At 39.5% G+C, this 21,291-nt stretch overlaps 1 protein-coding gene across 3 annotated transcripts in view; it reads left to right on the top strand.

Annotated features, from left to right (window-relative positions):
* Positions 1-21,291, top strand: part of cadm2b (cell adhesion molecule 2b) — a 217,959-nt gene that overhangs the window by 171,986 nt on the left and 24,682 nt on the right. For all 3 annotated transcript variants that reach the window (XM_054742638.2, XM_015951340.3, XM_015951339.3), the window contains 5 exons: positions 6,680-6,832; positions 6,939-7,076; positions 18,910-19,068; positions 19,365-19,455; positions 19,613-19,791. In XM_054742638.2, coding sequence (XP_054598613.1) covers positions 6,680-6,832; positions 6,939-7,076; positions 18,910-19,068; positions 19,365-19,455; positions 19,613-19,791 — 720 coding nt within the window. The remainder of the gene's footprint in view (positions 1-6,679; positions 6,833-6,938; positions 7,077-18,909; positions 19,069-19,364; positions 19,456-19,612; positions 19,792-21,291) is intronic.

Raw genomic sequence — 21,291 nt, 5'->3', positions numbered from 1 at the left:
ACCACTGAACTTTGGGAGATAAAATGACATAGCACCAACTAGGCCCCATGTTGGAGGAAAAGGAAGTGGTTCTTTGAAAGAAATGGCTAAGGACCGATTAGACACTGGCTCTGGCACCAGCACCAAACTAGCACCTGTTGTTTTTTGCTAGAAAAGTTCTGTTGGAGGGCTGTAAATGGTCACCGGGTCACACTTTAGCCATGGCAGTTATAGTCAAAATTTCCAAGGGTAATGTTTAATGTTTCAGATCTTTTTTTGACAAAGACATTCAAAAAATCTTTCAATCAAATTGTTCAAACAGCTTGATAAAGGACAGTTGTGTCAAAAGATCATGTAGCTTTGTCTTCCAGTATATTCCTTGCCCTGAGGAAGACCCAGGGAGTCAGTTTTACAGATTCGAAACAGCCTTGAAAAGGCCTCCATCACCGGCGATGTACTGCTGCCATATCATTAAGCTGCCATGCCACAAGGCTGCAGTGCACACAAGGTCAGGGTGCAGATTTATGTTTCCGCTTAAGCAGAATGAACAGTGCCAGAGCGATCTAGTGTTTGTGGGAAACGAACCTTTTCATCACATTGATTTCCCAAAGCACCTGGAAAAACTTTGTCAGCCATGGCATTTGGGTTTGATTGTGAAGGATCTACCAATCTGGGGCCTCTAGCCTGGATTGGATCCTCATACTCTAGTTTTCTGGTCGTTTGAAGTTAGAGTCGTAAGCAACACTTACATTTAGGTTTCCAAACCTTTGCACGTATTACTACATCAAAACGACTCGTCCCGTTTGCTCAATAATGCCAGTGGCCTTTTAACAAAATTGCAGCGGTATAGACCGTCTTTAGTTTACTCAAATGCAGTTACTCTGATTCAGTTTTTCAGCAAATGACATTTAGATGCATCTCAATTTTAGATGATAATGTGCTGTTCACGAATTACACAAAATGAGCTGAATACTCGTACCCTTAAATGTCACTTGAAACGATCAGTAGTCTGCATCACATTGGGTCACTCTTTGGTATTTAAAATGGAACTTCATTTTTAATGAATAGCATTCATTGTTAAAGGCCTTTTCAGATTGGTCATTTAGAAGAAATCAAAGTCTTGAGCCTGATTCTTGGTGGATTCAATTGGCAAGTAGATGTAGAGAAACTCCTAGAGCCTGATTCAATAGACTCACAGACTAAATGGTGTTCGGTGTGTTCCAGAATGAATATAAATCTTCTGAATCATGTTTGTTTGCCACTACTGTAGTGTAAAATATTCTCTTACATTCATTCATTAATGCTGGTTGAAGTTTCAACATGGATGAGTGTTTCCGGTCAGAGAAACGGATACTGGAAGTCTTTTGTCCAACTTTATTCTTCTTTGGTTAACAAAATTCCATCCATTACAAGCATACATGGTTTATGAAGGTGATGATGGAGGTAGTGTTTGCCTTGTTATTGTATTTGAGTGTGTACAGTATGTGAGCAGAAGAAATGGGAAAGCAATTAAAATATATTGGTGTGAATAAACTTCAGAATTACAAACATGTATCACGAAAACAATAAAGGAGATGTTAGCGCGTAAACACATAGTAAACATTCCTGCATTGGAATGTTTACTATGTGAAGTGCCTTGAGACGACTCTTGTCGTGATTTGGCGCTATATAAATAAATAAATAAATAAATAAATAAATGAACTTGAATGTGCCATATTTAATTGTCAATGTAATGTTTAAGGCAGAAAATATTACTCCTCACAGCAAATGATTCACGGCTCTATTTATAGTAACGGAAAATGACGGCGGAGTAACAGCAGTTAGCATTAGCATCATAGTGCTAACAGACACTTAAAATGAATCTAGATCGCTAGTAGTCAAACAGAATTAAATAAGTCACTAAATGTTCGTATAATGAGGTCAATAAACAGCACAACGTGTACTAGTCAGCACTTATAACACTCACTTTCTATCAGGAACGCACAAATAATGAAAAAACTAGATTGCTGTGTTGCATCTAAAATGGTCCGGGCAGAAACCGGAAATTAACATACACAGTTCTGTCTAGGGCTGAAACGATTCCTTGAGTACCTCGAATAATTCAAGTACAAAAAAGCCTAGAGTCAAATTCTCTGCCTCGAGGATTCGTTTAATTCGTATTTAATTAATTCATGGCTTTGCAATCGCCCGGGGTCATGTTTCACCCGGACTGAAATAAGTGACGCACATGCCCACTGGACTGAATGCACATGCGAGTAGCGAATGTAACTTAACTTTCTCTTAAGCCATGGCGGACAACTTGAACCCCGGTGGAGTGCGAAAAAGACAGAAAATGTCAAAGGTGTGGGACAATTTTTCACGTCGTAAGGTGGAAAACGTAGTCCAGTATAAATACTGTAAAATGGATTTAGCCTACCACAACACCACATCCTCGATGCTGCAGCACCTGTAAATGTCACTTCTGCAAGCGGACTCGGAGCCTCTACAAGATAATGCATTTTAGCCTGTATTTCTATATATTCTATATTCTATATTCTATATATTGTATATTCTATATACACTGTGCGACTTTTTCGTTTATAGCACTCAAGTTTCAGCTCACACCGTACGTCTGGTAGCAACACGTCGAACTTAAAATGTGCTAAAAAATAGCAGTTTTTACACAATATGTCGGACTTTTTATTGTGTTGTTATTGATATTTGTTGTCCCTCGGGATTGCTGCAGGAGGACACGGGTATTTATGAGAGTGGTGGAGGAAAACGAAAGAAAGTAAATAAATGTTTTGTGATCAGTATAATTTGACAAAACCACAGCAAACATGCTTTCTCGACAATCCTTGTTATTGTGAGAAAAAAAGTGTAGAAATTAAAACGGACGTGTGTTAATAGGGAAACAGCCGGCGAGCTGTTTGCGCATGCGCCGTGAGCGGTTCTGGTCCTTTTTGGGCCGCAGCCGCTCGCAGCGCTACTTCAACAGTTATCCTCCTAGTTTTTGTCTGGCTTGCAGGCTAGCAGATTCTCGCACGAGGGGAAGATCGGCTCAGGTTGTATACTTATGTTTTGCACAAGCATTTGTTTACTGTAAAGTAAAGCTGAAGTTTAGCAAACTTTTTGAATAAAACTTGAAGAATAACTGGCAATTGCTTGCTCATTTTAAGAGGTCTTTCATATTTTATAACATGCTATTTGATATAATGGTTTACAAACACAAAAGGATAATTTCTTAGAGTACTCGATTAATCGAAAAAAAGATTCGATAGAGTACTCGATTACAAAAATATTCGATAGCTGCAGCCCTAGTTCTGTCTTTCTGACAACTATGGAGTTCAAAAAATGTGCTCAGAAAGAACAATGGCACCAAAGGAATTATAGTGTGGTAACTTGGGAGGCTTCAACAACAGTTTTAATCCTCCTTGACAACATTAAATGTTTTGTAACAGATACCATTCCTGCTGGAATTAACTGTAAAGATTCCCCGTGAATTCCAGCAGGTATTTTCAGGCAGCGTGTCCCTTTAACCATAAAAAGCAGCAGGTTTCTATCAACAAATCTCTGTGACAGAGCAGAGACAAAACATTTATCAGCATCTCAAAGGTGTTTGTGCTTCGAGAGACAAGGGATGGGAAGGAGGGAAAAAGACGTTGGCCTGTTTCTTCTCATCCTTTCTCTATGCATTACTGAGATAGAGGGATATAGTGAGAAGTGTGTCATCTTGTTCACAGCTTTGATCTTCCCAGGCTGTAATTCCATATCTTGAGTTCCTGTGCAGTGTTTGCTTAGACCTCATCACCTCTGCAAAGCATCCATCCACTAAAGGCTTGCTGCTTTTTGCTGAAGCCTCTGAGCGTTTTCAAGCTGTGTAGCGAGGATGCTTAACTACAAAGAACAGCTTTGTTTCAGGATGATGTTTGCAACAGTAAGACAATCAAATGTTAGTATTAAACCCTGTAGCACATAGTAAGCTGCCGCCTGACGCCACAGCTTCATGTTCATTTTTAATTCTAGCTTGAAGAATGTTTTTATTTACTTTATCCATCTGAAATAATAAATCTTCATTAAGAAATCCTTTCGCGTGTCAGTCTTTATTCATTTATTTAAGCGTGTGATTATAAGATAATTATCATCAAATGACACTCAGTAAAAGAATTAAAAGCAGCGTCTAATTTCAGGTCAGCTGTTTATGTTTGCTTTTGAAATGAAATGCCAAGTTTTGATTAAAGCACTTAATACATTAAATGAAATAATTAAGTCTGATCAGCACCTTTTCCTGCAGCGTTTTGCCAGATTGGAGCTCAATTCAATAGAGTTAAAATTACCTCGGTTGTAAGACGGTCTCAGGAGAGAGCTGGTCATGCCTAAAGGGATTTAGGATTAAGAATGTGTAATTATTCAACAAAGAGCACTTTGCCTCCTGCCCCCTGTGGTTGGCCACTTGTACTTGAACAGTCGAAGCAGGTGACTTTGAGTTTTAAACTGTAAAGGAGATGACAGGTACAACATGACCCTATTCAGGGATTGCTTTTTTAGGTTTTATGGAGATGCGGTCACATTTAAATGCAATCTGGAAAAGGTTTCCAACAACGAAATGTAATAAAAAGGATTTTATTTCAGAACTGTATGTATGCTCATTCTTACTGGTAGTACTGATTGCTTAGTTTGACTTTTACCAGCTTTTCAGGATGATAATAATGCTGCTATTTTATTTGCCTTGTTTATTTCATTATACATAATACAAATCAGATTTTGTTTTGCATGCTAAATAATAATAAAAAAAAGTACCAGAGGAAGTATTATATCTAGGGATGGCTAATAGTATTGACTGATATTGGCATTGAAGTAATACTTCAGTGAAAAAACTATTTTTGATTGAAAATGGATGGTGAAACGCTGAGGTTTGAACTACTACTGTAAGTTCAGTATCAACAACGCCAGGTCACCATCAGTCCGTGATTTTGTAGGCTCCTTTAACTCCTTCCAAAATAGTGTAGGCCGCATTGATGTTCACTCTGGTTTTAGTGATTTGCTTTCCCTCCGACGACATCGTTCTCTTACTTTTAATTCCAGGTTTCGCCAAGATGCAAACAACAAAGGCTGTTATTAGGGATTTTATGGTTGCCATCTGCCACTTTATTCTTCAGTTTTAGCTTTTAAAGATTTTTGTATTTTAATTCTTGGATCTTTGGATCTTTAATTGTAATTGATAGTTTTATGCTCTATGGTCTTACTTTGTTATGTAAAGTACTTTGGTCACCTTCCATGATCGTGGAAAGTGCTATATGAATAAACTTGATTGATTGATGATTGATTGATTGATTGATTGATTGATTGATTGATTGATTGATTGATTGATTGATTGATTATTGATTGATTGAAAAAAGCCAACTTCTTTTTCTTCTGCTTGTGCTTTTTATTGGCAATTGGCAAACTGAACTGCTAGCATAACAGCAAACAACCATAAAGCAAGTAAAGAGCCCCCCTTATGGAGCACCTACCCGCTCCACAAAGCTGTTAAGTGCAGTATCTGGCCAGTGGAGGGCTGCAGAGTGGGGTCAAATATGAAAATGGTCAAGTTTCTAACTCAGCAATCACTCAGACAAATGTGAAAGCTCTAGCTTGAAGTTCAAAAAAACTATGTAGTGTTACCTTAACATAACATTTAACATTCATGAACTCGCCCATCTTGACTCAATAAAAAGCTGTTGCTGGTTTACGAAACAGGAAACAGCAGAGAACGTCGCGGCTAGTAGAAGCTAACCATTAGCATTAGCAACTCCACCACACAGTAGAAGCTCCTTCAGGCTTGTGTTATATATATATATATATATATATATATATATATATATATATATATATATATATATATATACATCAAACTCTTCTCATAATTCTCCTCTTACCCAAAATGTCAAAATAAAACAGATCTTAGGTTTAGGTTTTGAGATGTTTAAAGAAATCGTCATATTTGTTTTTATTTATTTATTTATTTTAGATCATGTTTAAAATTCAAGTAAGAATAATAAGAGATATGTGATGTTCTTTTCTTTGAGAGGAGGGGGGCCACATTTATAGGTATTGGTTTTTATTGGTATTGGAAATTAAGGGTTGGCCTATAATGGGATATCAGATATTGGTATAAATCTGAGATTGAACATCCCTAAAAATGCTTGCTACTTCATATCATCTTATTATATAACCTTTATAGGGTGTATTCATTTATTAAAAATAAAATGATATTCAAACCATGTCTCCACGATATATTAGTAATGTAACTGAAAGTTAGTGAACATAAGAATAAAAAAAACTTTGCAAAGTGGTCTTTTTGCTAAAAGTACCAAAGTGTGACTCAATATCCAGTGAGTCATTTATTATCACAATAAATATTGTAATTTTTGACTCTTCTGCTCCTATGCTTGAGTGAGTTTCCCTGACTTTTTGTAACTAGACACCCCAGAATGCAAATATAAAGCAATTGCTTCCAAGAGGTGGCTTTAAACTGAGTCTACAGAATTTGACAACTATTGTGTCTGAAATAACTTAGAGCACAGTGTGTTCAGCCTGGTTCTAGTAAGGGTCACACGGAGCACATGGCATCTCAACATGTATGCAGTCATCCCTGGATATATTATAAATTTGCTCATTAGTGAGCTGTTGGGGGGGTTTGTAGCAGTGTCTAAAATTATTTGTGCCCGTGTTCTTTCAGCACTGAGGGATCACAGAATCGAATTGGTGCGAGCTTCGTCACAAGAGCTCACCATTAGAGTCAATGACGTCAGCCTGTCAGACGAGGGGCAGTATACATGTTCGCTGTTCACCATGCCTGTCAGGACCACCAAGGCCTTCCTCATCGTTCTGGGTGAGCATGACAAGCTGGTTACTTCAGGTTAATTCTTTCACCTACACACTTGCTCACCTATGCACAAAAGTATGTAGTGTCTCAGTCATACATCTGTTCATCTCAGGAGTGCCAACTCGACCAGAGATCACAGGATTTACCAAGCCAGCCATGGAAGGGGACGAAATCACCTTGACGTGCTCCACATCAGGCAGCAAACCTGCTGCCATCATTCGGTGGTTCCGAAATGACAAGGAGGTCCAAGGTAAGCTTGTGGTATGGACTTAACAGAGCATTGTATTCTCTGTTACAGCTTGTAGTCCCTGGGAGACACCCTTACTGTCAAGTCATTCAGCTGCTGCATTCCTTTGTGCTCGTATTCATGCTCTGTTCCACTGGCGTGGGCATCACTGCTGTCCTTGTAAGCTGCCAGATGTTCCCAGACTGATCACAAAAGCCAAAAAAGACACATAAAGAGGGCATTTCTTTTCTTCCCTGATTTCTTAAGACTAACACAGACACTATGCTAGTCTTGTCTTTACAATAATGTACATAACACATTCAAATATTTACAATTTTTACTTAATTCTAACTCCTATCACTCCATGTGTGAGCTAAAGGTCTCACTCACTTGTTTTTTCAATAAACTAGTTGTGGTCTGCAGTATAAATGAAAGGCTTCTGAGTCATTTTCTGCTGAAGAAAAGCACTGGTGCTCCTGTTTCATGAGGTAGAAGTCAAAGTCAAAGGATACAAGATACGGGATAAAACAACAAAACACATTCAATCAGTAGCCAGATTAAAGCCGCACAAATACACTAAAAGGAGGCTAACCAAAAGCAACCAAAAAAAAAAAAATAGGGTTTTCAGTCCTTTCGTTAAGTCTTCCAACAAAAGCGACGACCACTTCCCTACCGGATCTGCTCGGGGTCCTGCGCCTGCTGATGATGTCACAGTACTGCAAATCCACTCAGCTTTCACACATGAGCTTTGGAAAGAGTTTAGCAGTTTTGTTAAAAAAATAACTATTGTTTCTTAACTAGTGAATGTTTTCTTTATAAATGTAATTTGTTAATAAAACACCACATTGTCTTTGTTTCGTAAAGAATGTGAAACTACATAAAACCAACATCAGACTGCCAAAAAGAACAAAAGAAGATTTTTAATTACACAATTAGTAGCATTTCTGTTTGTATAAATGTGGAATTCTTCTGTGCATTTTGTTTGTTCCTATGAAAATAAATCCATTCATTCATTCAAAATATTGCCATTTGTTCAATAAAGTTCTTTTATTTTTATTTTTATCCCGTTTGATCAGAATGAGAGCTGCTGAGGGTCTCCATTTATCTGTTGATATTTTTGCTTTTGATTTACATTTCCTTTGGCAATTCAAGCATATTTTCTCCAAAACACATTTGCTTTTGGACTACAGGACTACAACCACTAATTTGTTTGGACCAATCAAAATCCTCAGTGCCAACGTGCTAACGTAACTTTTACTAATGTGGTATTGTGACTTCCGGAAGTCCGATGTTGAGCCAATCAGCTAGTGTGATGTCACCTGCAGGCACAGGAACCCGAGCCGATCTGGAAGCCCGAGCAGATCCAGTACCTAAACCGGTTCTCTTTAAAGAACTGGCGTTCCCATCTCTAGAAGGCACTTGTTCCCCCAAACAAAAACTATTTTTTTATGATGCACTGAAACATTTGCTCATTGCAGCAAACCAGCTCAAACTTCCATATTTTTACTTCTTGTTAAACTGCATTATGCTATTTTCGTACATTTTATCATGATTCTTTTTCTGCTTAAATAATGTTAAATTAATGGGAAAATAGCCATGGAGAGCTCTCCTCTTGCTTTGTGACAGACTTGTGCTGCATTGAGCTCTTTAACATAATAGGGCCTGCTGTGGATGCTCGCTGTGACAGTTGCTCTTTATTGAAGATTTGCAGCGGAGAGTTTTTTCTTGGTAGTTCTGTCTGTGTCTGCCCAACATGGCATGATGATTGATGGGAGAAGGGCTGGGATATGAAGTTTTCTTGTTGAGATGACATGCACGTAGCTTCCCGGAAAGGCCAGTGGAGAGCTGGCACACGGCATCACCACCAGACTTGCTGTCCATCTTGAGAGGCACTGAGATGATCTCTTTTGTACTTTATTTTTATGGAATGCACTTTCAGATAAATCTGTAAAGCACAAAAAATTCTATATTTCTAGGCATACAGATGTGCTTCCTCACATTTACTGCATATCTGATGTCACAAATGGCATGCACATGTGAGATGAGGGTGCACCGTATCTCTAAAAATGATCAGGCACCAAAAGTCTGCATCAAACCGGCGCGTTTTATTAGTTTTACTTGCACTGAGATGGTTTGATGCTTTATGCTCTGGCAAACAGATCTGTATGCAAGAGCGATAAGAACATTGCAGAGACTGGAGGTCTTGACTTAAAAATCTAATTTCCATGTCAAAGTGTCAAAGATGGAGAATGTCAATCAGTGCTCTGGGATCTAAATCTTTTGTTGGTGAAGCTTTTAAGCTTTCTTTTGTGAGTTTGCTAGGAGCAGCATGTTTTGCCATTGGTTTCTCTGTGGAAGATCATTGCCGCCAGTGTCTGCTGTCAGTCAAATTTATCCCCACTGGGGGACCAGTATATAAAGCTTCAAGACGACGGCAGGTATAATAGCAGGAGGATGTCATATTTATTTAATGCTCTGATGATTTCCTTTTTTTATTATTTATATTAGAGAGAAACAGCATCATACACATCAAAGTGTAACTGCCATCTAAAGTCAAGTAATTTGTTTACAGAAAGAACATTTTTTGTGTCGCCAAATGGCAGCTCGGCTTCAGTTTGTAATCTGCTGATTAAAAATCCACCCACCATCGCTCCCTTTGCATAAACAAAGTATGGTTTTCTTTCTCAGTGGCACAAAGGAACTTTTTATTCAAAAACAGACTATAGCTTAAAGTGTTTTTTATAGTTATAAGTGCAAAACAGCCACGTTACACCAAATTGTACAAAATGTGGCAAGCTAGTCAAATTTTTGGGGATGTTCGATATTATCGGTTTACGATTGATATTGGCCGATATTGGCATTAAAATGTAATATCGAAAAAATATAGGTAACTTTTACATACCACGCATTATTCATCAAACTTTTCAACTACCTCTTCCTCTCAAAATTTGACAAATCTTACAAATTTGGCACAACTTGTGAAGTAGAAATTTGCCTTGTGTAGTGAATGTAAGCTGTCTTTACAGCATGTAGATATGTGTGGTTTTCAGTTTGTGGGGAAAACGTGTTTAAAATGTAAGTATGCATAATAGGAGATAAGCGATGTTAGCATCCTAAAATGGTTTTTGATTAGAGGGGGACACAGCATATATCGGTAGGGCTGCTCGATTATGGCAATAATAATAATCATGATTATGGTGACTGAAATTGAGATCACGATCATTTAGGACGATTTTTCAATTCATGTTGATTTTATTTGTTTTTATTCAGTCATAAAATTGCTCAGGGCACAATCAGGGCAAAAATAAGAAACAAGATATCACTAAAATAACTCCTGATTCCCAGTATAAAAAGACCAATATACTTATAGCTCATAGTCTATGATCCAAGGGCTATAGACCTTGGTTTAACTCATTTAAGTCTAACCAGTACAGACCCAAATACCAATATCTTGCAAATACTGACAGCAAGAATTATACAGTGGCATTTATAACAAATAAATGCAAATAAATTGATGTTCACAAAATGTTGTATAACATTTATTGAGTCGTGTCAAGGTGCTGTAGGAGAGTACACTAGCACCGTGTCCTCAGAGAGATTAGTTATTATTTATCAGCGTGAGGAACTTATTTCTACCTTATTTATAAACTATTTATTTACAGGTCCATCAGTTAATGTAATAACTGTCCTAACCACAGCTGCACCCCCCCACCCCCCAACCCGGTCTCACAGCAATCAGGGGTAAGCTGCACGTGTGTTTAGCACGCAGGAACGCGCACATTTATCTGTTTTTAGTGGCTCAGGAGTTCGCAGGTGCGGTGTGTGTCACTCACTCTGGTTAATCCAACAGAGCCGGCTCTGAGAGCCGTTTCTTTAGTGACTGACACATCACTACATCATTCCCTTTCCTAATGTCCTGAAGAACGGTCCGGAGCGCAGGCGGAGTGTTTAGCTAACCTGCAGGAAATGTCAATGACAGTTATCCAGAAAGTAGCTAAGGGTTACCAGAGATGTTTCTGAGGTGTTCACTAGGTACTTTAAAGATTTAAAAAGTCAAGAAGGGGGTCTGAAAAGCTGCTAGAAATAGCGTCAAAGTCGCTAAGTTGGCAACACTGTGGGAGGAGCGCTTTATTTGCAACTCAGAGCAGCGCAAGTGGGAGGAGCAAATAATCAGGTTGTTTTGTTTTTATAATCGTTCAAAACTCAGATCATAATCGTGATTAAAATTCGATTAATTGAGCAGCCCTATATATCGGTATCGGAAATTAAAAGTCAAACAATATCAGATGTCGGTAAAAAAAGCCTATATCAAGCATCCCTAAGAAACTTACTATTTTTATCCATGTATCCAATGTTGGCTGTGGCTTCAATTTATTTCAAGAAAAGAGTCCATCATGTAGCGACTGAGTTGAATGCTGTACTGGACCAATCAACGTCCATCAGATAAGACTTCACTTACAAAGGTTAGCCAGGACTCATGTCTTTATAAAATTCAAGGAGCAAATCTTCATCAGGAGAGGAGCACAGATTCATAAGCACTGAAAATACTGCATGTTACACCCCTCCAGGCCTAGGAATACCAAGAGGGGCAACACAAGTGTGGTGGGAGCAAACACGAGGACAATTAAAAGTTCAAAAGGAGTTTATTAACTAAACGTGTCCCTGGCAGGTATAAATAAGGTTGATGGAAATAATAATGCCAGAGGTCTGATAAAATCTGTTATTCTAATTAAAATTCTAAAGCTCTGGGCAAGGCCCCACACTCGTACAATACCCAGCCCGGGGTAAGTTTTCCTCCTTCAGGTCCTGTGTTACTCCAGCTGCATCAGGCGTCTCACGCTCTCCCTTTTCTTTCTCTAGTTCTGGAAGCCGGTGGTTCTCCTCCCAGAACGATCTCTGTGTCGGTATAAAAGGAAAGTCTCTAGGTCTCTCGGTTTCCCTCTGGTTGTGGTCAAATGCGGTCTCAGGGTTTTCCTGTTTCGTCTCTCGTCCCTGTATTCTCCGTGTCGTTCCTCTGCTGCTCGTCCCGTGTGCTCGATCTCTGGCTGCTCTTCTTCATGACTCTTCTCACCACTGCTCCCTTCTACACAGCTCTCCCCTTCCTTTGTAAGGACTCTTGATGAGTCCTGATTATCTGCAGCTGGTGTCAGCGGGCTGGCGGGAAGGGTGCATCTCAGCGTGCCTCTCTCCATGGTGCTGGTCCTCTGTCTCAGCGGGGCCAGAGCGAGGACCTGTCCATGGTGTGGTGGTTTAAACGGAGCTCAGGAACGCAGAGGTCATAACACTGCACTAAAACGTAATTGTATTAAGTTTGTCATTTTTGAGGTCAGTGACATAGGGTTGGTGATCCAATGGTTCCTCCAGCTCCCTGATGGGAACCATCTAAAAGCATTTTTCTAATGAAGATTTCCTGGAGGGTTGTATAAAACAAGCCATATGGTGTGTCAAGTTAGTATTGTAGCTGCAGGTTTAGTAAACTAGAATAAAACTTTTCCTTTTATTATTCAGTAAACGCATACACTGGCGTCAACATGAAATTTTAAACTGAAAACTGCTCAGTAAATTTCATTGTAATCAAATAGTCTTTATTGTCTACTGTGTCATTGAAAATGAACCCTACAGAATGATTTAAAACCATTTGATTGTATGAGTTATATCTGAATATTAAAACAGTACATTTGCTTCCTCTTGTATTAGTTTCTTAAACGAATGTCGGCTACATCCTGTGTTTATCCTTTTCATTTCAAGCAGGAATTCAAAACTTGCCTTGTTTGAGACAGGTAATTGAAACACATTTCTAAATTACAGGTAAAGTTTGCTTATAAGCTGTTTTTCAATTATTATTTCACTCTGAATTTAACATGCAGGCTGAACTTGAAAATAGTCTCCTACACCTACTTCCTGCAGTATCTTCTGATAGAAAATAGATGGTGAAACTCTAGGATTTAAAAAGCCTGACAGAACATTCATGGACTCACCGATCTTGACTCACAATGGAGAAGGCTTTTGTTGGTTTAGCATCTAGCGAACAGCAAACAACGTCTCCGCTAGTAGAAGCTAACTGTTAGCGTTAGCAACTCCACCACATGGCAGGACTCCTTCAGACGTTTGATATTTGTGGAGATAAAACATAAACGTTGCAAAGCAAACTGAGTCAGTGGTAGTTGAAATGCTGTTATCCAATCAGAGGCAAGATGTCCAAATATCAGGAAATAAGACTCCAAATAGGGAGCCTAAGTCACGCCCATTTTTCACGGGTTCCCAGAAGAATGGAAAAAAATGAATGCAAGTCAATGGGGTAAAAACGTTATTTTGTAATTCTGCTTGTTTTGTGCTGTGGACTTCACGTATGATGTCCGTGAATTTTAAAGACACATTTTGACACCAAGAAAGCGCTTGTTTTTGAACGGGATGAAACGCTATTGTAGGTTTTGTGTGAAAATAAGTCCAGGGGTCTCATTTATCCAACACTGCGTAGAATCCTTATCAAGGAAGCGCAATTTCACAAGAAGCAGAAATTGAGGTACCTGTGGGTGAGGTGGAGAAATTAAAGGAAGTGCTTTTGCAAAACAAATAATAAAATCCACGGAGTGGCACAGCGTTGCTTGAGCAGTCAATGCTGTCAGTTCTTCAGAGAGATCTGTGGCGGATATAAAAAAAGGTCCAATCGGGATTCGATCCCCAGACTCCAAGATGAAAGTCACGTGTGCAAACCAGTCACCCAAACAAAGATCTCCCTTGTCCATGTCGCCAGGGCGCATGATCAATCGGGTCACAGTGACAGGACACACACTGTCACAGACGCATGACATTCCGTCTCAATCTGTCTCTCTGCTGATATTCTGCATTCTGTATTCTGCGCTTCAGGCTGTGTGTGTGTGCGCATGTGTGTGTGTGAGTGTGCGTGCATGGGTGTGAGTATGCGCGTGCGTGTGTGTGTGCGTGTGCGTGTGGGGGGTCTTGTTCTGTGTGAAAACGAAGCAGTACAAGTGATAATGCTGCAGGATTTCATAATTTTATCCTTCTCAGCAGCAGCACTGCAGGTGCTCTCCAAGTTCAAAATGTGCGTAAGCCAGGTCCTTAGTCAACTTAAAGTTGCGCACATTTTCTGCTAAGTTTTCTTTCATAAATCCCAAAGTTTGCGTGGAAAGTTGCTTCTGCAGTTTTCTGACCCCGTTTTATGCGTAAGCAAGCTTGATAAATGAGGGCCCCAAGGCAAAAGGCTAAGCGGATTAGAAAATAGCTCTTTTAGCTAGGGATGGGTACCTTTGACATTTGAATCGATCCGGTACTAATTACCGGTACCTACGAATCGATACCGGTACTTAACGGTACCAATTTTCGATACTTTTGAGTGTTTTTTATTTTAATTCTCTTTTAAAATTAAATATATATTTTTCTCAATATATAACAATATTTGATAAATATCACGATAAATAACATACAACTGTTTGTATTTTAACATTGCCCTCGTAGTTTTATAAGCTGATAATTAAACTGAAGCAAACATCTTTACTGTGAACTAAATTTACTGTGTATCTTCATTCCTTTTGCCATCTTTTTTCATTTGATTTTTCCTACTGGGAAGTTAGAATTTCCGAGGAGAAAGCGAAAGCACCATTAGCTGATAACAATGATAGCAATGGAAGCTAACATATCAAGCTAACGATATCTTAAACAGTTTATTTAGCTGCTGGAGCAGATTAAAACGATGCCTCACACTTAGATCGTTACTGGTTTCGTCTTCACCCGTCACATTTAGTAAAGTGAAGCCAAACTTTAGAGCGCGTTCATGTTGTTCTAGTCGGAATTTCGGAGTTCCGAGGAGAAAGCGAAACGGAAGCTAACATATCAAGTTAATTATATTTACCTACCGGAGCAGATTAAGATGAGGATGTCTCACTTAGATAGTTGTCGCTGGTTTCATCATCCAGTTACCCATCACATTTAGTGAAGTGGACCCAAGCTTTAGCCTGCGTTCTCTCTACCATGCTGCTCTGTTTACAACTGGTTCACAGCAAGCGACGACAAAACGCTCTTGCGCATGCGCAGCTTCTTGGCAAGCTCTCGTTATGATGGACGGGTACCGAAACGAGGCACCGTTTGAAATGACGTGAATCGGTGCTCGGTCGGTACTGTGGAATTCGGTCGGTACCTTAAAAAGTACCGAATTCGGTACCCATCCCTACTTTTAGCCCTGTTGACTTAAATTAATTTCTTTTTTCTTCCGTGGATCCATGAGCCGACCGGAAAGAGAGGAGACTTAGGCTCCCTATCCTGCCATGTGCCACCACTCTCTCCTCCTGCTGAATTCTCCGTCCTCAAACAGGTGCACCGGAGCTTTTTTTTAACCCAGAGTACGACTTACAATGCATTCATTCCTACTAGAGACCACTGCAAAGGTATTAAAAATATGAGTAAAGTTGACCTTTAATATTAGATTAGCTGACAAATAAATCTGTAAAAACAAAAAAATAGATAATAAATAAATATCTTCCATGTAAAGGAATGTATGATGTAATGTATTTTTATACCTAATAAAACCAGTCAAAGGTCATAAATAAAATTTTACACCAATTCACCACTTTTCAGAACATTTAAAGCACTGTTTATTTGTTAGCGAGGACTGGGTCACATTCTGTGCTGATAAAATCTCTGATTTTATAAATTACAATGTGATATTATCTAATTGATGAAGTAAACATGAGCATGTAAAAATATTTTAAATAAATAATTGATCTAATTTACCAATTTGAGTTCTAATCTTAAACGACCTTCATGTTTTATAGGAAAATCAGATTTTGCCATTGAGGCTCAGATTCTGAGGCGGTGGTCACAGCAGTCAGCCCCAGATGCCTGAATTTAGATCAGCTGGCCTCTAAAGGCGTTGGTTCAAAGCAGGTGCACCTGGGCACATTCTCATTCTTATAAAAACTGGCACAGCATGCTCTCTGGTGATGCTATCAACTGCCTGGAAACAGACTGACAGCTTTTCTGTTGCAGCTTCAGTGCTGCAGGCGGCTCAACAAATGAAAGTAAAAGCAGCAGCGATTTGTGTTTGGAGCCACAGAGGTACTTCCTATGCCCCCGTTTGTACTTTTGAGTAATATTCTGGGCACGCTTGTGCTACTGTTGCTTTCGTTAACTGTTACTGCTTTTGATTTTACACATGCACTTGCTTTAGTGGTCAGCCAAATTGATGGAGGGCATTTTTGACATGGAGAAAGTTAGAAAATTTTAAAGAAAGTGAAATGTTGCATCTTTCTCGCTGTCATTACACTTATGATGCTTCAGATCGTCCCTTTCAAAGGACAAAATGGATGAAAAAGTGAGATGGAACTATCAGAGCAGATGAACCCAAATTGTTATAATATTCTATCTTGTATTAGCTCAAATGTTACGGTAGCGCAACTCAGGTTGCAAATGACCACAGTCACCAATTCTGATCTCAGAATTGTGTGTACTGAAACTCTTAATTTCCCTCTGGGATCAATAAAGTATTTTTGAATTGAATTGAATTGAATTGAATTGTACAGTGCTTTGATCATCAAGCGCTGCTTCTTGCTGACATAAAAATAAAAGTCAAATGTGTTCCTTAATTAACAACGTAACAACAAAAATGTATTACTTGAATTACATTTGGCTCACTTTTGATCAAAACTAATAAAATACTAGCATTTCCTGCTCTTTAATGAATAAAAAAGTTTGTTTTTCATCAGAACAGAGCCACTGTGCTTTTATTTTGATAGTGGGTTAGCTAAGTAGCATTTTGAAGGATCAGGAAGAATAAAACCCAAACACACACAGCAAAATTTACAGTTTATACACGATTATTTACAATAACAGACAACTTTATATTATTTTATTTATATTTCTAATGTAAAACATTAGAGTTACTAGCTTTCTCCTCCAACGTTCGGAGTTTAACGGTTTGTGACGCAATGCATTATGGGAAACTTTGCTGTCCCAAGTATGCAGAAGGATGAATTGATGCATCCTTGATACAATGGGTGGAGCAAGAACACATCTGGGAACTTTGAGCAAACTTGCCATGATACATATTTAGGACTGGAACAGTCCTTGGGCCATCGTTGATCACGCTTTACAAGGACGCAAGTACACAAGTACAGACAAGTATGCATACTGAGAAACGGCCAATATTCGGTAACTTTGTTCTGCTGTCTCTAAGGAAGTGCAGCAGCGCCATAGTAAGAATGTCAGAAAACTTCAGAAGAAGGCATCTAATTATAAGTTTGGATGCTTCTGTAAATCAAGACGGCATATGACAGGAAAAAAGCTGTTAAAGAGCAATATATTCGAAATTTATAAAAAGTGGGAGAAAGGAAAGAAAAACTGGGATGCACCCACAAAATTCCCCCTCACTCTTCAGGTGGAGAGTGATTGTTTGAGTAGGATGTTTGAGCAAAAGTCCTGGAGGAACAAACACACCCAGCCAACAGTCAACACTCACATCACTCTGCTCTCAATTCTGTTCTGCCTCGACTCTCAAAACGCATAACATCCCTCTTTCTCTCAAAGGTGAAAAAATAACACTCCCGCGTTGCACTGTAGGGAAAAATAAAAACATTTTAGCTTCAATTTTCATACTTTCTAAATCTAAAGCCTGGTTCACATTCAGTAATCCAGGTCATGGTAATCCAAAAGGTGGTTCGAATGAAGGACACGGGACTTCTTTGGTCTCTTATAGATGTTTTGCTTCTCATCCAAGGAGGTTTGTCAATTCTGACTGCAATATGGGAGAGTCAAGCTTACACACTGTAGCTGTAGAAAACTACTAACCCCTCCTCCCTACCCCCTGATGAGGCATCAAAGTCGTTAGGGCAAATTGTGGAATGTTCTTTTGATTAGATGCAGGAGGGTGTGAGCTGGACTGAAAGTGTTTTGGAATTAGGTTTAAAGCTGCATTGTAAGTGCTGGAAAGGTGGGTTGGGTTAGGGTTAGGCTCTGTTTAATGACACAGATGGCTTCTTTTACTCCTCTCTAAAACCATATATCTTCTTTGTCCTGAATGTGTACTTTGTCATCTTCAAAAGTGTGTCCCTTATCCTTCAGGTGTAGGTGGACTGCAGAATCTTGAGGTTCTCCAGTGTTGTGCCATGTGCTTGTGTAGCTGTTGTTTAGTTTCTCCAATGTAAAGGTCTGGGCAGTTCACAAAGATTAATTTAAACATCTTCAAGAAACTAAAAATGTCCAGTTGCTTTCATTCAAACCCCTTTGGGTCACGGCAGGATAATCATGTCAGTTTTTAACCACCATTGTCTACCCCACCTTGACAATTTGTGTTGCACACGATTACCATCATGACTCTGAAGATAATCTTATCAGGTAATCCTACCTTGTGTGGTGTGTTAAGAGTGCTCTGGTCTACTCAGAAAGACATCAGGACCACGCTGATCATAGATATGGGCTTTTGAAGATGTTGGATTGTCCTGGTTTGATTTTTGGGGACAAACAAACGTGCTGCCGTTTGAATGTGGTGTCTAACCAATCAGAGAGCGAGTTGACGTAAGCACACAGTACGCTCTTTCTCCACCATGCTTTGTTACTTTGAAGTTATGTTTTGTCTGAGAGATTTCCATTCTGAGAGGTAACGTCTGTGAGTGAAAGTGGTCCGTGTGTGATGTGTGGTATTTGCCAAGTTCTACACCACAATGTAGGATCAAGACTGGTATATCCATGTTGTTTTACCACATGTGTGGTTTCTCAAGTTTTGAAAACCAACCACCTATTTAAAATTGCTGCTGTGTGAACCAGGCTTAAGAATCCCAAACTGTTTCCATCACATATGGGTTGTTAAATATGTTTTTGACTTGAGTTACTTTCTGACACTCTGCAGGGACTTTGGAGGTCAACGCCACAGGAAAATCATTTACAGTAAGGAGTAGCCTCCAGTTCCAGGTGGACAAAGGGGATGATGGGGTTGCTTACACCTGCAGTGTGGAGCATGTGTCTCTGTCCAGCCCCTATATGACAACTGAGGTCCTGGAGGTTCACTGTGAGTACAGTCTTAGCCCGCAAAGACGGATTAGGCATGAGATTATCATTGAGAACAAATACAAGGACTGAGATTACAGTCATGTCTACCCGTTTAACGTTGCATTTGTTGTGGATTAGTGACTGATTAGATTGCAGGCGAGGGATTACTTCTAAAACAGAACAGGAATAGGAGCTAGAGCTAAAAGCTACCCAAAGGGTGAAGCGCTAACCCTTTTTGTGCTTTGTTAGTGTTAGAATGAAGGCCTCTAATGCACAGATCTGCTATAAAACAGGGTTTTTGTTTCATCTTTGCAGATGCTCCCCAGCTGAAGATCACACATTCACTGATTATTCCACAGGAGGGACAATACTTCAAACTGGAGTGTGTTTTCATAGGCAATCCAATGTAAGCTAGACCTTATATGCAGCTACAATTTGTGAGTGAATGCAAAGATTATAAAGTGAAACAGGGTTGACTCTTTATTTGTGTTTTATTAATTGGATTATCTAAGAAAAAGTGTAAAAATATTGACCACTGTGTTGTATGTGTCTTCTCTTCATAGACCTGAGCCAGTTTTGTGGTCTAAAGATGGAGGAGATCTTCCAGACATTGAGCGGATGATTGTTGAAGGCAGAGAACTAACCATCACCACACTAAACAAAACAGACAACGGCACATACCGCTGTGAGGCCAGCAACCACATGGGGACCAGCTTTGCAGAATATGTTCTGTTTGTTTATGGTGGGTACTGTACTGAGAGCTTGTTTTGTTTCATGTCATCAAATTTCTTGTAAGAATTTCACAGCCTTTTACAAACTCTGTTGGTTACAAAGACAGTCAAATTATATTTTTTATAACCTAAAGAGTAAGGACTTCCCTTAATCAATGGATTCATGAGTTTTAATATGCTAATAAAGAAATGAATGTACACATTTGTTCTGGAGGACATTGGATGGTCTGCAAAAAGCCCTGACTTTGGCCCAATGGCTCACCTTTGGGATGACGTAGAGCAGTGTTCTCTAACCCTGGCCTTTGAGGTCTCCTATCCAGTAGGTTCTCATTGTTTATCTGCTCCAACACACCTGATTTAATGGTTGAATCACATGTTCAGCAGGTCATCAAGCTCTGTAGTAATCTGTTAATCACCACTGATTCAAATCAGGCTTGTTGGTGCAGGAAACCAATCAAAACATGCTGGATAGGGGTTTTCAAGGACTTCTCATTCGAAACAATTGCCCCTCTGGTAGAGGGGTCAAAGTTTTCCATGAAAATATTCCTAAACCTTACAGAAAGTTTTCCCAAAGGTGTCACATTGGGAGCCAGGAGGAGGTTAGGACCCAAAGATGCAGAAATTCCAGATGACAACAGGGTGGAGAAATAATGTAAAATCCTTTATTAAAGAATAAATCCAAAAAAGGCAGGGAGCCAAAAACAAAAATCAATAAGTCCCAATAACAAAACCTAGAATATCCAAAAGCATGCGAAACCAAAATCTAGAGAGGGGAACGAGACAAGGGTGACACAAAACAATGACCCAACCACAAACAGAGATGCAGACAGGGTCAAAAACACTGGGGCATGATGAGTGGAAGATAAGCTGCAGGTGTGTGGGGAGAGAAACCAAGTGAAAGCAATTAACTAATCAGGGTGAGGAAACTAACATGACCTAAGAGCAAAAACCCAAAGACAAGAAGAGGAAGCAAAATAACTAATATTCTAAGGGGGAAGGAAAACTACAAAAACCGGTGGGGAAAGGAACACACTAAAGAGACTAATAAAATGAAAAGCTGAACCTATAGAAAAACTGCAGAGGGGTGACTGGGGGAGACCAAAGGAGCCAGGACCTAGGAGGGATAATCTGGAGGGGCTGCAGACCAGAGGACACATGAGGAACACAAAGAGACACATAAGGAAATCCTTAGAGGGGGATGGAGCACACAAGGAGACACATGAGGGAGACGCAGACGCAGACCATGACAAAAGGAGTTAGCTGTTAACCATCCCACTGTCCTAATGGGTGTGCCCCCACAAGGAAAGTTGACCATTGACCTTGGGTCCATGTGGCAGGGGTGAGGAGTGAGCACCACCTCACCCCTGCCACGTGGACCTCAAGGGATAAACCATCAATCCTGCTCAATGGTAAACTTTCCTTGCGGGGTCACACCCATTAGGACAGTGGGAGGGTTAAGCTTTAACCTAACTCAACTTTATTTACATAATGTATTTATACAATTTGCATTG

Source organism: Nothobranchius furzeri, chromosome 13 (assembly GCF_043380555.1).
Source record: "Nothobranchius furzeri strain GRZ-AD chromosome 13, NfurGRZ-RIMD1, whole genome shotgun sequence".
NCBI lineage: Eukaryota > Metazoa > Chordata > Actinopteri > Cyprinodontiformes > Nothobranchiidae > Nothobranchius > Nothobranchius furzeri.
This window is presented reverse-complemented; position numbering and strand designations above follow the sequence as displayed.